The 17185-nt window shown below is 43.0% G+C and overlaps 1 protein-coding gene across 1 annotated transcript in view; it reads right to left on the reverse strand.

The window, feature by feature from the left end:
- The window catches only part of Scgn (secretagogin, EF-hand calcium binding protein), a 39435-nt gene that overhangs the window by 13851 nt on the left and 8399 nt on the right, over positions 1-17185 (reverse strand). Inside the window, exons 4-7 of the mRNA XM_087896694.1 lie at positions 15128-15217; positions 12921-12977; positions 12137-12214; positions 3774-3829 (exon numbers count right to left, since the gene is read on the reverse strand). Coding sequence (XP_087752820.1) covers positions 3774-3829; positions 12137-12214; positions 12921-12977; positions 15128-15217 — 281 coding nt within the window. The remainder of the gene's footprint in view (positions 1-3773; positions 3830-12136; positions 12215-12920; positions 12978-15127; positions 15218-17185) is intronic.

Below are 17185 nucleotides of genomic sequence, written 5' to 3' on the forward strand. Positions count from 1 at the left end.
GTCAGGACCTCCCTTTCTCAGAAAAGTTAGCTCATATGAAGCCACTGTGGTATCCTATGACCAAGGAACAAACAAACAAAAAAAATGCCAGAGTTAGACATATAAGCAAATTCTAGAAAGATATAAAATGCAAACATTGTATTATGTCAAAATTTGAATAATAACTTCAGTAGCTTTGGCCTGCAGTAGCTTTGGATTTTCCCTGGGCCCTCTCACCATTAAGAGTTAATAATATACTGCCTCGGACATGGCAAACTGCCCAGGCTAGCTTCGAGAGTTTCTTTCTGTCTAGATCCTTGAAACCACAAAAGCTAGCAGCCTGAAAACCGACTGCCATATATTTCTAAAATTCTTAAAAATTAGGTTATGGGGTTGATGGATAAAAATGATTATAAAAGATAACCTTGTTTATCAATGATGACTAGACCTGAGGAAAAATAATTGTAAAAGGTAACTCTGTTCTGTCACAGCTCATCAATGGTGAATAAACTTTAACCCCTGATGTGCCAGAGAAAAAGTTAAATACATGTCCAGATATGAAAATGATATGAGCTATGCTTTAGAACAACATGAATCTATCCCTGTTTACCGAATCCTGTTTAAATAAAGAAGCACTCTGGCTCCTAGTTATTTGGCTGCAAAATTCTTGCCAGCAGCAATGATCTGGCTCCCTCCCTCCCCCCCACTCCTCACCTCCTCTCTGGAACCTGTCAACCAACCGCTGGGGCTGGCCCCTGGCACCAAAAGATGTAAATAGTGAAAGAAAAAAATAAGAGAATGAAAATAGTTTACTACAAAATATTTATTTAATATAAGATAGAAAGGAGAAGCAACAACAAAAATAGCAGAGATAAAACACGGCAAACATAAATCCTTATATCATCAGCAATCACATTAAACATATACGGGTTAAATAGCTCCATCAGAAGCAGAGATCAGCAAAATGTAAAGGAAGAAACAGACTGCTGCTTTTTGCAAGTTGCATCATCATCAATAAAATCCAAAGAACCAAACAAAAACCTATTCGAGCTAACAAACAAGAGCAGCAAAGTTACAGGACACAATCTACACAGAGCCTTCTATCACATTTCTGTCCACTGGAAATAACCAAAGCAAAAATGCACATCTGGAATGACAGCAGTCTGGAGGCTGAGGGAGCAGGAGCATGAGTTCAAGGCCAGCCTGCTTGGACGACATAGAGAGACCCTGCGTCAAAAACAACGAGGGAGAAAAAGAAAGCAGAAAGGAAGCAGAAGGATGGAAGGAAGGGAGAAAATGAAGACAAAAGAGAGCTGTGGTGATCTGAATGAGAAATTTCCCTCCATGGGCCTGTGTGTTTGAACACTTGGTTCCCCAGTTAGTGGTGCTGTTTGGGGGTCTTTAAGGAACCTTTAGGAGGTGCAGCCTGGCTAGAGGAAGCTCATCCCTCAAGGCCTGTTTTGAGGATCCTGCAGCCCCACCACTGTTCACCATCCTCTGCTTTCCCACTCTTTCCTGTGTGTGGATGATAGTGTGACCAGTCAACTGCCTGCCCCTGCCACTGTGCTTTCCCAGCTACATTAGATCCTGCCTCTCCAGAAGGGCAAGCCAAAAGAAACCCTTTCTTAAGCTGCTTTTGGTCACAGTGTTCTAATACAGCAAGAAAAAAGAACTAAGCAAGGATCCAAAGCACCATGTTATATATGATGTCATCCTAAAGAAGCAAATGATTGAGAACAAGCTGAACAAGAATAGGCTCGACTTTTAGGCTGAAAAGTCCAAAGTAGCTTCCAGAGAAACTAATCAGCTGAAAAGATGGACAGACAACTGTTGTTAGTAAACTTAAAGACACTTTTGTTAGGATGACAGTATTTCCATTTTGAACAAGAGATTCAGAACAAAATTAAGGGAAATTTGGGTTGTCTTTATGTAGAAACTGACTATCTAATCCTAAAATTATATCAAGATATGCAAATAGATCCAACATCTCCAGAAAGATCTTTAAGAAGAACAAGGTTGGAGGACGCTCCACTTTAAACCTTACTACAAATCTCCAGCAGTCATGCAGTGTGGAAACTAGTATTTCCACTTGGCACTGCTATGGAAAATTAAATATAGAATTACCATGTGAATCAAAATTCTACTTCCAAGAATATAACCAAGGGGAAAGGCTTGTCACTCATATAGTACTGGTCACAGTATCCAAAGAGTAGAAACACCCCAAATATTTGTCAAGTTATAAACGAACAAAATATGGAGTTGCACAGTGAAGTACCCAGTCACAACAAGAAATACATGGGCTAATGGTCAGTCACAACGAAAGGTTATCGCAAGTGATACAACCAGTTATAAAGAGTACATGCGTGATTCCATTTGCATTCATATTTCTCTGTGTGCATATGCGAATGTGTGCCCGTGTGTGTGTGTGCATGTGTATGACTGAGTTTACAGTCTTAGGCATGTTGGCCACCAAGGCCTTCTACCACCAAGCTACCTCCCCTAATCCCACTTATATGAAAGGCTGAGAACAGGCAGATGGCAGAATAGGGATCAAGAAGATTAGAAGCCCTTGTTGTTACCCATATTGCCCTAATTTCAGTGAATCTTTTAGACACTGACTTTTCCTCTGAGGACAGACTCTCAAACAATTCTTTCTGATCTCTTCTTGAGGGGTGGGTGGAAATTCTGCCTCAATTTCCCAAGAAATCACTTGAAGTGGAGAGAGCAGAAACAAGATTTTAGGGTTGAGGTCCCCTTGCTAGGCTCTGTGGAGAGAAGCTCTTTATTTCTCTTTGACTGGTCTCTCAGTGTCCCCTTTTCATCAAAGTGACCAAAAATTAGAATTTTGGTCCTGGGGAGAGTCACTTAGGAAGACACTGCTCTGAGGAAACACAGAAATCCATGTGGTGTGGCAGAATCAATGTCATGGTCAGGACTGACAACAGTCTTCCTAGTGTCTCTTCACAGACGACATTCAGAACCAAGCACAGAGCCTAGCATATGCAAAGACCGCGGTTCAGTGTCAAGAACAAAAAAAGGGTAAAAGACCACACAAACAAGAGATACACAACACCATGATGTGACACAGCTAAAAAAATTTTTACAGAAGTTTTGTCACGCTTTTTTGATATCTAGCCTCTGAAATGGTGAAATAATGAAATGGTTTTTTTTTATCTTTTAGCCTACCTGTACTATTTCACTATAGTTATGGAGAGCAGAATAGCAATACACATGGTGATTCATTAATCCCAAGTCACCTGGAAGACCCCTCGTCCTTCCCTCCTCCCCTGCTAGCCTTTGGGAACTGCAGAAGGTCGTCAGCCCTCAAAAGCCAACAGAAAGCTCGTCAACTGACGTCAATCAGTTGTTGCTCTTGCTCTGAATTAACAACTCAGCACTGCCAGAGTCAGTGAACAGCCTCAAGATTCTGCCTTTCGTTTATCATCATCATCATTGCTTTCGCTTTGTTAGATTTGGGATTTGGAGGGGGCTGTTTTTACTTTGATCCTGGGATCCCAATGTGGGACCGAGTATGCCTGGCCTCTGTGGGCAAAGCCCACTCATGGCATAACCATAAAATTAAAAAGAAAATTAAAAGTTGTGTGTGTTGCACACGTAGGCAGGATGGCGCTTTGATTAGCTTCACGGAGGAATCTGCCAACGTGATTCAGAAGCGCCGCAGCTGGAGTAGTAAGATGAGCCTCCAGGTGAGAATGGATGTCAGATTTCAAAGAATGTGTGTTGCCATCAGACCCTTGGACTTCTGAGTTTGTCACTGTTTCTGCATCACTTACCTTGCCAAGTCGTTAAGATCCAAACGGCCATCTTTGTTTTTGTCAAAGATCTTCATCTGAAAGGCAAAAAAAAAAAAAAGAAAGAAAAAAAAATGGATGCTACAAATGCTTGTACCAGGGAAAGTTTCTTCCTTTCTTCCTTCCTTCCTTCCTTCCTTCCTTCCTTCCTTCCTTCCTTCCTTCCTTCTTTCTTTCTTTCTTCCTCTCTCTCTCTCTCTCTCTCTCTCTCTCTCTCTCTCTCTTCCTTTCTTCCTTTCGTGCTTTCATTTTTTTTTTCTGAGACAGGCTGGGCTTGAACTCATAAAGATCAGCCAGCCTCTGTCTCAGAAGAGCTTGGATTAAAGTCATGAGCCACTACCATCCAGAGATCTTGAAAGCTCTTAAGGAGACTCTGTAAACCAGCTGAGTTGAGGAGGTCACCTACCTAGGGGAAATGAGTGTTTGCCACCAATGACTGGCAGCTCAGCTTCCTGTCGGGATAGGCCACAGTGACCAGTCCTTAGTGTGTTATCACAATATAGGTCTATAACTTGTTCCTGTGGCAGAGAACCCAAGGCTAGCTGGCAGCTCTCCCTCACAGCAGCTAATCTATGGCAGCATTCCTGGTTACCATGGTAGAAAGAAAATGGCAGCTCATTTACTGACTAAAATTTCATTATTCCAAAGTCAGCTACTGGCCACATGTAAATCAAAAAGAGTAGAGTAGTCAGTGCTACCATGTGCTTAGAAGGAAAGGTATAGTTATTTGGTGGGTAGCAGCAATGGCTGCCGCATTTCTAGTAGGTGAAACAAGTCTGCATAGGGCTGACAGCTGGAAATTTGGTGTTTGACTTTGAGTCAGGGTTTTACTTAAGTATTTTATATTCACCTAAGGCAGCTCAGCCACCAAGTCTTGGGTGAGCAGATCTTAGAGAGGATGCCTCATTGAGCAGAGCAGAGGGCAAAAGACATCCAGCATTGTCCAAAGAGCTCATTTGCACTATTAGTCTGTACAAAACTTTAGGTGAGGCAGTATTAGGAGCTAAAACTGTCTGTTCTAACCTCTGAAGGTTTAAGTGTACAGAGGGGACACACTTCTTTACACGTCTGAGCTGGAATGTGACTTCACACTCTAGAGCTGCAGAGTATCTGTGGACGTGTCACGTGAGGAGGCTGCGCAGACAACAGCGGCATGGGCTCGTTACAAAATATATTAGCTTTAGGTCCTTTTTCCTTCTCCAAATTCAGTTTATCTTTAGTATTTAAAAGTCCACTCTCCCCAAACTTTGGCATCCGAAATTGTCTGTTATAGAACCTACGAAAATAGGGACGAACCTGTAATAGTATGTGCCCATAATCCCTGCATTTAGGAGGCTGATGCAGGAGGGATTAGTGCAAGCTCAAGGCAAACCTGAGCTACATAGAAAGACTCTGTCTCATAAAACAAAAACAGAGACATCACAGACGGCACAGGTGTATCTTGGGACTTCTTACGTGTCCTATCATACCCTTCAAACATACATTTTTAATAATTATAAGTAATTTTAATTACTTCAAATCAGAATTAGAGAGTTCAGTTGGCAAAGTGCCTACTGTATAGGCATGAGGGCCTGAATTCACCTTCCAGCACCCATGTCAAAGTTGGGCTGGGAAGTACACACATCTGTAACCCCAGTGCCCATCCAGGCACAGAAAGCAGCAGACACAGGAGAATACTCAGTAACTTGATGGGCAGCTGTGGAGAACAAAGCACCTTGTCTCCCACAGGGTAGAGGTGAGATCCTGACACTGGATGTTATCCTGTGACAGCCTTATGAGTATCATGGCATGGGAGTAACTGAAGTTGCACATTGAGAAGCCAGCATATGTGTGTACATGTGCACGCACACACACATACACACACACACACACACACACACACACACACACACACACACGAGATTTAAAACAGATCGACACTCTCAGAGGCTTATCTTGTAGGTAACTGTAAGTCGACAGTGATGTTCCATCTCATGATAATGGAGACCCTTTGTGAAAAGACAGGTTTTTTTTTGAGCAAAGATTAGAAAGAAGTGGATGAAAGTAATATGCATACCTGGGTTAAAGGTATTGGGCAAAGATGAGAGCCATGCAAACCGTGGCATAATACTTAGCCCGTGCGCCTACTGGAAAGTGAAATTCCCAGTAGTGTGGAAGATCTGGAGTGAAAAAAAAAAAAGTCCTCCCAGAGTAAACCTTCCTTCTTGGAAGGAAGTTCCTGAAGACTCACAATGTTCTAAAAGGGGGGCAAAACTTTCCATTCTGCAGGAAGCTCCTTAAAACTCAAGAAGTAACAACTCCATAGCTCCAGAGAGTCCCTGAAACTGACTAGACTTAGTAGGCCCATCCTTCCTCAAATTTAGATAAGCAGCGGGGATTCATAGAGACATTCACCATAGCAGAGCCACCTAGAGACTCCTAGAGCAGCCAAGCTGCCTGGAAAAAGCAGAGACCAGCTGAGCTGCGGAGGAGAGATTCTCAGACTTCGGAATTGCCTGTGAACTGTGCAGAGAGCTTTGGGCTGGCAGCTTTTGGGAGTCATCACCCACGTTGGGGGGTCTTTTCAGTGATCCAGCCGTCTTTGAGTCATCCCTGCTCCTGGGAAGTATTCCCTCACCCCTATTCTGTTTGTGTAAAAACTCACTGGATAGCTAGGTTAGACACTCTCGCAATTGCTGCTTTGGCCTGCCCAGGGTTCCCTTTCTGGAGAAAGCAGACGTGTGTGTTTTGTCTCCCCAGGATGAGTCTATCACACGACCTGTGGAGGTGGATGAAAAGGAGATAAGCTGAGAAGAATGGTAATGTTTTATCATTTTCTTTGAATGACAGAAATCATTGGAGACTTTAAGCTGAACTGTGATCTGGCGGCAGCGCAAATGGGACCACAGACCTCTGTGTTCAACAGAGAGCACAGAAGGTGTGAATGAAGGAAAAAAACCTCTGCAGTTACCCATCCCTGTGACTTAGAACAGGGTGGGAGTGGCCAGATTCATGATGTAATTTGAATATAGTTGCTATTATACTATGAGTCTCCCTTTAACGAACACATGCTGGATGGAGGTTCTATGGTGACATTTAAGACAGTCATCAATCTGGCTACAGGGCAAGGTTAGTTCGGCCACCCTCTCCACTGTTGCTTAGGGTCTTAGCTGGGGTCATCCTTGTGGATTCCTGGGAATTTCTCTAGTACCAGGTTTCTTGCTAGCCCCATAATGACTTCCTCAATCAAAATATCTCTTTCCTTGCTCTCTGATACCTGTTTTGTTATATGTAATTTTACTATGTTAAAGTTAAAACTTTTTTTTATTTAAACAGAAAAGTGGAAATGGTGTGGAAAGCCCTTCTGTATATGTGTTGCTTTTATTGGTTAATGCATAAATCTGCTTTTGGCCAATGGCTTAACAGAGTAAAGCCAGGAGAAAAATCTGAACAGAGATGTAGAGAAAGAGTAGGCTGAATCAGTGAGATACCATGTAGCTGCCCACATGAGACAAATTCCCACAGAAACCTTGCCAGCAAACCACAACCATGTGGTGATACACAGATTAATAGAAATGGGTTTAATTTAAGATATAAGCATTCGCCAGAAATACACTTAAGCTATTGGCCAAACAGTATTGCAGTTAATATAGTTTCTGTGTGTTTGTTTCTGGTCTGAGTGGCTGGAGAGCAAGCAGACTCCAGCAACAAATTGGTGCCCACGTCTCTCTCTTTTCCCCATCTTGACTATCCCTGTCCCTCAAGTTCTCCTCCCGCTCCCCTTCTCTTCTCCTTCTCCCCCCACCCCATGCTCCCAATTTTGTCAGGAGATCTTGTCTGCTTTCTCCTTCCCAGGGGAATCTACATATGTTTATCTTAGGGCTCACCTTGTTACTTAGCTTCTCTAGGGTCGTGGACTATAGGCTTGTTATCTTTTGCTTTACAGCTAACAGCCACTCATGAGTGAGTCCATTCCATTTTCTTTGGATGGATAACTTGTTCAGCCTGGACATAGTGAGGAGTGTGTTGGTCCTTCCTCTGAGCCATGTGTCTTGCCCTCTCTGGGGAGTGGATGGGGAACTAGGATGGGGAGAAAAGTGGAGGGAACGGGAGGAGGATATGGAGTAGGATCTGGGACTAGTATGCAAAATGTAAAAAGATTTGTTTTCTTTTTAAAAAAATAAAATAAAGTGAGAAAAAGAAGAACACGGGCTGGAAGCTTAGTCTCCAGAGGACAACATTGAGATGAGAAAGTTTAGTGTAGTCTCCATTGAACCAGTGTTGAGTTGAGGAAAGTTTAGGAGGTGGGACCCAGGGAAGTGGTTAGCTCATTTGGAAGGCCTTAATGTAGGCCTTTTGTGACTGGGTTCCAAAAGTGAGTTATTTTGTGAAGACTGAGCATGGCCATGGGGTGTCCTTCTGCTCCCATGCCACTCTGTTCTGTGGCACAAGCACTTTTCCTGCCCCTGGGATGCATCTGCCATGACTTCCTCACCAGAAGCTAAGCAAAGAGGTGAGGGCTAGTCAACTGTAAATTCTCAGCCTCCCTAAATTGTCAGCTAATACGCCTCTTTTCTTTACATACTACTGTGCTTCAAATATTTTGCTAATAGTGACAGAACCTCAATTAGCATGGCAGTCGATAGGATTTGCTAATTAGATATAGAGTGGCAAAGAAGGCATCAAGACTGATTGTCTTGACACATCAGTCAAGATGAAGGAACCACCAACAGAGGACATTTATGAGACAAGGTCAGAATTTCAATTTTGGACATGCTAAGTTTCAGATTGAGACACATGTCCATGTGTGCCCAAGAAGTTCAGAATGGTTTGAGTCGGAGACAATGTTGTCAGGCATTACCTTATATTTTAAACTGCATATGTAGCATAGACAGACACAGAGAAAGTACTCACCGATGAGTCCAGACAGGTCTCAGACAAGACTGACTTCCTGCTAGTCATGAGGCCAGCTTAACCTCAGAAATTTCTCTGTTTATCAAAAGTGTCTGAATTTCATTTGTTTTGTGATAGTAACCCGCAGAGTCACTTGTTCGCAATTAGCAAGATTAAGTATCATCTAACCATATCCTATCTAGATACACAGTCTCTCCTCCTGTCTGTTAGCATCCTTTCCTCCCTTCCTCCTCCAGAACATTAACTAGGGTTCGGGACAGGACCCGGTGTGCAGGCCTGAGCCTTTCTCTTCTGATTGCTTGTTCACCCTCAGCTCATCTGTCAGCCACGCTTCACACTGCTGTCAGATGCGGCCATTCTCATTAGGGGCAACTTGAATTCATCTGATCGGATGCATCTTTTAAGCAAAGCATTTCGGGCTAAGCCTCCAGAGTCAGTCTTCAGCACAGCTTTGCGATGACTGTATTCACTGCTCCATAAGAAGGCATGAAAGTAGCAGAAACGTGATTCACTCACGGGGAGTCACTCAGCACTCAGGAGGTACACAACTTCCTAGGCTTGGGGCTCCGGGTAAAACTGGCACTGAAGGATGGACAGGAAACTTGAACACAACATCTGGCAGCCCAATGGAGGGTGGTCTGTGACAAACAAGCTGAACACAAGCAAGCGAGCACAGAGGCAGGGTCATTTCTCTCTGCCCTTGATTGTAGACCTGACGTGCTAGCATTTTAAAGTGCCCGCCTTAACTATCCCACGATGATAGATTATAACAAGCTGAAATTAGTTCCTTTCTTTCCTAATATTCCTTCTGTTAGGATATTTTATCACAGCAGTATAAATGACACCAGGATACCTCAGTTCTCTACCATATTAGCTCTACTTTTCCGCTCACTCCCCGTCATGTAATATAATCTATTATTTATTGTATGCGTTGTTTACTGCCACGTTCCTCTTTCCTGTTTTTCTCACTCTTGAATCCCCAGTGACTAGAATCCTCATGCCTGGGGCACAATAAGCACTTAACGGGTGTTTGCTGGGTGACTCGGGTGAATGACTACGATGGTAAGAGGGGTGACACGCACACTAGGCTGGGCAGAGTGGTACTGGAGTCACTATGAAAGGAGGTTGTAAGGATTTCTTCAAGAAAGATAACATCTAACTGAATCTTGAGGAATGCTCAAGGACCAGGGGAAGAAGAGCAGAAAAAGAATAGCTGAGCAATATAATAAAGGAGCAAGCAGAGGTTAGAATTGTTAGCTGGAGGTAGAGGTGGAGCCCTCTGCCCAGTCAGCTTCAAAGTGGAAGAAATGTCAGAAAGCTGCTAGAGATTTAAAATGTAAATATATTCATTGCATAGTTCATGTTTTACAAATTAATTAAACTGAGATAATAGCAGGCAGGCTAACATTCTGTTTAACTGATGTTTAAAATATGTTCAAGGTCTCCTAGTCTGGCCCCCTGAAAGGTACAAACTAATTCCTTTTTGTGTTTATTCTGTGACAGATCTTCACTGGCGCTTAGATCTTAGAGGCTCGGAAGAGGGCACCTGCTTACTGACCCTGGGAGATCTCCACCCTCCCAGCGCTAAGCTTGTGTTTGCTCAGGATTCCCAGTATCATGCTGCATTCAGTTAGAAGAAATAATTCCCAGTATCATGCTGCATTCAGTTAGAACAAATAATTCCCAGTATCATGCCACATTCAGTTAGAAGAAATAAGCCAAAGGCTTCCTTGATATCCTGTGCTGGGATTGGGTTATCTCTTGAGCACCATCTTTTCTTACTTACAGGCCATCATGGTCAAGACAGCTTTCATTTTTCTCTGGGAAGACTCCCTTGCCCCAGGCCAGCATTCAGAGTGGCCAGAGTTCAGAGTAATATTCTGGAGGGGTCCAGGGCTGCCCTCTAAGAAGTTTAGTTTTACGGTGCCTTCGGCTGAGAAACTTACCTTTTCTTGGTTAGTTGATCTTTGAAATAAGTTTCAGTATTTGAGCAGCCCAATTAAAAGTCTATATACAGGCATGGGGAGCTAGAGCATTGGGTGAAATGCTTCTGCAAGCACAAGTCCCCACATTTTAAAAGACAGGGGTGGTAGTACATGTGTAATCCCAGCATTGGGAAAAGAAACTTGGGGATCGCTGGGGATCACTGGTCAATCAGCTTAGCCAGCTAACCAATAAACCTTAGGTCAGTGAGAGATCCCATTTTATAGGATGGTCCCTGAGGAATGACACCTGAGCTGGACCTCATACCTTCACATGAATATGCATGTTCCTGCCACACACACATGCATGCATGCACAAATACGTGCATGTGTGATATGTGCGTGTACGTGTGCCAACCCAGTGACCCACATTTTAGGAAATCACTGTTCTCAGGTGGATATACTCCAACTCCTCATAAATTCTGCTCAAAGATTCTTTGCATAAATATCAATGTAACATGGAGATACTGCTGAAAAAGACAAAAGTGATGTAAATACAGTGTTCATGTCTGAAATTGTAAAAGGCATTAGATTAAAATATAAAACAAATGCGACACTCCTACAATACACAACTAAGACTGTCTTGAGTCCTTTGCTTACTAGTTAAGAAATCTACAGATGTAATGAGAATGAAACACAGCCCTGGAGACAGTAAGAGGCTGGCACGGAAAGAGGGGCAATTCAGCACAAACTGTTGAGGACGTTTAGTGAAAAGGGGGGCAATTCAGCACAAACTGTTGAGGGCGTTTAGTGAAAAGAGGGGCAATTCAGCACAAACTGTTGAGGGCGTTTAGTGAATAAAGAAACAGAAAGCAATGATGAGCCCACCTTTTCCTATCTAATAATTTTCCAAGGAGATTGACACTGAAGTCATTTCATGATTATTTGGGTCAAGAAAGCCGTAAGAAGGGTGTGAAATAATGATATGACCTCCAATAAGAGGTAACAACCATAGCACACCTATGCTCTCCTCGGAAAGCAGCAACTCGCTTTGTCCTGGCTACCTAGGCACCAGCTTATCACTGTCTTAGGTCACGGCTATAGGAGATATGCACATTTCCATGTGAGTTTCCTCTGCTCTGAGTCCACAGGTTCAATGAGTGGAATCTCCGCTGTGGTGAGAGGCCATGGCCACCTGCCGCATCCTGATGGCACAGGTCCATGTTTATTTGTTTCTGTGTTCCTTTGGTGACTATTGAGTTTGCTAGCAAGGTGCTTTAAAACATACTGTTTTCTGCACATTCCTGGTCTCTCCAAAGACAACTGAACACCCCCCCCCTCACCCCTCTCAAATGCATGCATCTGTTTCAAGGAAGAGGCTACAACAGCTTGCTTCTAGCCACTGTTCCAGAGCCAGGCTCTTCCCATGAAGCCATGCATCAGCAAACATTGCTGGGGAAGCAAGGAGGCCAGGGCAGGCTCCCACACAGCAGGGCAGGCTCCCACACAGGCCCACTCTCCCTCACTCACCATGGTGCTGGTGTACTCCTCCAGTTCAGCCTCAGAAACTGCCTTTTTGTGGTGGAGGAAAAGGTCTCGGAGAAAGTTCTGTGACACCGAGAGAAGAGTGACATTGAACACAATCGGCAATATGATACATACTTATTTAAGGTCTTTTCCCTTGGAGTAGGGATTGTGATTTTTTTCAAGGAGGAAATAAAATATTTCTCAATAAACATTAAATAGAAGCATGGAGGGCTGCCATTGAAGGTGCTCTTGGATCCAGAGAGAAACTTCAAGCATAAAGCATTCACCTCCTTCCCAAAGACAGCAGTGTGACAAGCAATTTCTAAACCTTTATTTTCTCATTTATTTATTGGTTTCAAAACTTGTATTAGTGCGCTGTATGTGTGTGCATGCATATGACATGCAGGGCTGTGCAACAGTATGTGAAAATCAGAGGACAGATTTGTGGAGTTGTTTCTCTCCTTCTACCCCATTTTCTTCCAAAGATTGAACTTGGGTCATTAGGCTTATGCCTTTATGAACTGAGTCATCTTGCCACCTCACCTTCAAAATCTTGACATAAACATGCTCTTTTTGTAAGGTAACAAATTCAAAGTTGTGTGTTTTGGGCCCACACAAATCAAACATATATATATATATATATATATATATGAGTTATACACATACTATATATTATATATACATTTATAACATATTCTGTTTATGTTACATAAAGATATATTTGTATATTACGTATTTCCCAAACAAACCAACCCTTCACGCAGTGTTACTTCCCACTGACACTCACGCAAAGTTCAGCAGCTGATATGAAGCCACTGCTGTCCGCATCATATTTGCGCCAAATCTGAAACACACAAAAGCCATTCATCTGACAAGAAGCAGCCTAATGGAGAGTTTATTTCAGCTCACAGTTCAAGAGAACACAGTCCATCACAGTGGAGAAGGCCTGACTGTGGGAACTCAAAGCAGCTGGTCACATTACATCCATAGTCAGGAAAGAGAATGGACAAAACATAGGGCCCGGCTCTGAAACCTCAAGGTCCAGGCCCACTGATCTGCTTCCTCCAGTCAGGCTCTACCTTCTGAACAATGTCCCCATCAGGGACCAAGTGTTCCAACATATGAGCCGAGGGAGGACATCCCATAGTCAAACCACACCACTGTTCTCCCTCAGATATTTTAGGGTTGACTTATACTGGGTTCCTGTGGATCAGCATCTGAAAACGGTGGTTACCTGGATGCAAAGAAACATTTTCCAGAGGGTTCAAGACTTGCTGTGGGGACAGCAATTGCGTGGGTATAACTCAGCAGAGATGGAGATGCATCACTGAGATCTCTCAGTGGCTACTCAAGAGGACCAGGCCTCCTTTGGAACACTCTAAAGGTGATGACCAAGGAAACAGACTGGAAAGATTCCTAAGGACTCTTGCCTGTGTAGGAAACCTTTGGGCAGAAGGACAAACGGCAAGCCATCCCTCTTGATGGCTGAGACCAGCACGGATGCACTGCAGATACAACTGCATACTGAACAGGAAGACAGCAGCTGTACATCTGTGAGTGAGACTGCTGGTTGCCATTTTTAACCAATACTGTTACTTTGATCACTTCTGATTATTTCATGGAGGCACATGATGAAAAGATTCATGAAGCTTTTGTGATTTGGTTTTCTGCTTTGTTTTGATTTTTAGTAGACAAAATTATCCTCCCATTATACCTGAGGTGTCTGTTATTAATCGTGATTGCTGATTTCGTTGCCAAGTTTACTGGTTTCGAATCACCTAGGAGACACGCTTCTTTGTGTGTCTGAGAGTCTTTCCAGGCAGGTTTAACTGGAGTTTTTGGAAGAAACTCCAGAAGCATGGACAGGGTCATCTCACAGACAGGACCCCAACTAAATGAATGGAGAAGAGCCAGCTGAGCATTGGAACCCATCTTTCTATGCCCCCTGACTACAGACACAGTGTGAACCCTTGCTGGTCGGACCTGGCCCCTCACTATGCACTCTTCCTATAGTGGACTATATTGTCAAACTGTAAACAAAAACAGACCCTTCCTTGATTTGCTTTTGTTGGGGATTGCAACGTATCAGCAGGAAAAATATGAATACACCAATGGCAGGGTCTTAATTTCTAGACATAATCAGACTGTAGACCCTGCAGGGGTAGAGTGAGACCCTGGTTCTGAAACTGATATTCAGTGAGAACTAGTCCAAAATGTCACTCATTTCAGTCTGTGTCATTTATAACTGACTTAGTCAGACTTACAAAATCTATGTATTTAATGTGACCCACATTGTAACTTTTATATGTAAGTATAACGCAATGATGAAAATAACAAGTAATTTTAAAAAATACAGGTTACAGTGCTGCCTCCAAGCAGTCTTTATTTAATGATCTTATAGTAATATTATACCAGAGCCACTGGAGGACTAAAGATTTTATGTGACTATTCAGTAAGCCCTTTAAGAATACAAAGTAAAAAGATGCCCAGGCAAACAGAAAAAAAAAAAAACATAGTGTGAGCAGATCCATAGGAAAAGTTACACCCTAGGAAATATGAGTAATGCAAAGAAGGACATTTAAGATACAATAAAATGGCTAGAAAAATGGTTCAGGGGACAGAGTACTTGCTGCATTCAGACATGCTGAGCTCACATCCCTAGCACCTATGTGAAATTTCTGTATGTGGTGCCATGTTCTTGTTATCCTAGCTCTGAGAGTGGAAACAGGAAGATTCCGGGGCTCCTAGCCATGAGCTCATGTTCAGTGAAAGACTTCATTATAAAAGTAAGTAAGTAAGTAAGTAGATGGGTAGGTAGGTAGGTAGGTAGGTAGATGATTGATTGATTGATAGATGATACATACATACATACATACATACATATAGAGAGAGATACAGAGATATAGAGATCAAGTAGTCAGTCTTAAGGACCAGAGAGAGGAAGGAATAGCAGTCCCACCCTCTTTCTCCTTGGAGACAACAAGGAGCACTGACCTGCATGAACTCCACACTGTTATCCAAGGGAGTTTCCAGGCGAAAGAACAGGAGGAAATTTTCATCCTCAGATAGGAACATACTGGCCAGCTACAGGAAACAAAGAGGAATAGTCATGAACTCTGACCAATGTTCACTTAAGAGGTAAAACACGCAATGCACATGTCGTAGGGGACGTTTTCAGAGCATCTAGACTGGAGAACCCAACCAGCAGCTCTAAGTCCTTGAGGATCATTTGGTAATTATCGGTTCTTTCAAAAAGTACCATATTCCTATTAAATATGAAACTATGAATCCTCACAATAGAAAATAGCAACAGCTGTAATGGTGATGATGCTGGAATTGTTTATCATCTAATTTGTACTACATGCGTCTCTAAGCACCTCCGTCATTGAATGGTGGATTAATCTATTGATATTCGAAGGTGTTGCTCTAAGGTTCATACATTATAACTCAGTCATCCCCAGTTTGTTTTATTTTGTTTTGTTGCTTTTTAAGTCAGAGTCTTAATCTATGGCCAGAAACAGTCTTGCACTTAGGACAATTCTCCTGCCTCAGGGTCTCAACTACTGAAATTAGGAAAGTGAACTGCCACACCTGGTTTAATTCAAATAATCTTAACAAGCAGCTCTAAGGTACACACACAGACACAGAAGCACACACACACACACACACACACATAGACACACAAGCACACTATTACTAGTCTTTTTTTCTAATTACAAAAACTGGGTAACAGAAATAAAAAAGCTGTCTACACTGCATGGTAAGTGGCAGAGTCTATATTGCAAATCAGCCCCCTCGAGCCCACACTGAGCCACCATGTTTCACTGAGCAGGTGCTATAGAATCAGAGTTTTTCGGTGCCATGTGTGGAAGCAAGCATGATTGCTTTCTGCCTAGATTCCAGGGTTCCGACTATGGTTTATACTCCTTAACACAATTAGTACCTTATACGACTATAAGCAATTATGCTAATTCCGCCGGCCATCTTCCTACAGCAGGATGACTCACTGTACATTTGATGCAGAGTTCAAATCCTCAGCACCTATGTAGCGTAGTGACCATGCGCCTGTGACCCTAGTGTTGAGGGGCAGAGACAGACAGATTCGAGGAGCCTGCTGGTCAGTCATCCTAGGCAAGACAGCATGCTTCAGGCTCAGTGAGAGACTCTGTCTAAAGGGAGTAATACGGAGAGCAACTGAGAAAGACCCCCAACAGCCTCCTCTGGCTTTCACACGAATGCTTATGAGTGCACACACATATTCACATGTACCATGTATACCACACACGTACAGACAGACACACATGCTGTAAAACTGCTGCTGTGGTATAGCAGTAGCAGCCTCATCCATCCTAGGGTTACTACTTCCCTTGACTGAATCACAGCCATAATGAATGACTGGGTTTTGCCAGTCTTACAAGCGTGCTCTCTAAAGTTATACAACAACAACAACAAAATCACCTAACCGCGAATGTCTCCCAATGCATCCTACTGTTACACGTAAGGCATGTGGAAACTCTTTCAGAACAGTAAAGCGGTTTCTAACTGGAAGAGGAACAGTCAGGTGAGAAGACTGCGGTAGGCAGGACTGCACGGCTAATGCAGTAGCTTGCTTTAGGGGGTGCTGAATAGAAGGGGGTTGAGTTAAAGTAAATAAAGGTGTTTTCTGGTGGGTGTTTGCTTGTTGCATTGTTGGGAATCAAACTCGGGTCTTTACACCTGCCAGGCAGGAGCTTCCTGCCCAGACTTTCTGTTTTGTTCTTTGTGTGTTTGGTTTGTTGGTTCACTTCTTTTCTTTCTCTTTTTTTATCTCTTTTTCTTTCTTTCTTTCTTTCTTTCTTTCTTTCTTTCTTTCTTTTCTCTCTCTCTCTCTCTTTCTTTCTTTCTATCTCTTTTTCTTTCTTTATTGTACATTCTTGAGATAATTTCTCTATGTAGTCCTGACTGTCCTAGAACTCACTCTGTAGGCCACGCTGCCCTCAAACTCAGCCATCTGCCTGCCTCTGCCTCTCGAGAGCAGGGGATAATGATCTTCCGGGAGAGATGTTTCCAACC

This window comes from Myodes glareolus, chromosome 14 (genome assembly GCF_982192425.1).
Source record: "Myodes glareolus chromosome 14, mMyoGla1.1, whole genome shotgun sequence".
Taxonomy (NCBI): domain Eukaryota; kingdom Metazoa; phylum Chordata; class Mammalia; order Rodentia; family Cricetidae; genus Myodes; species Myodes glareolus.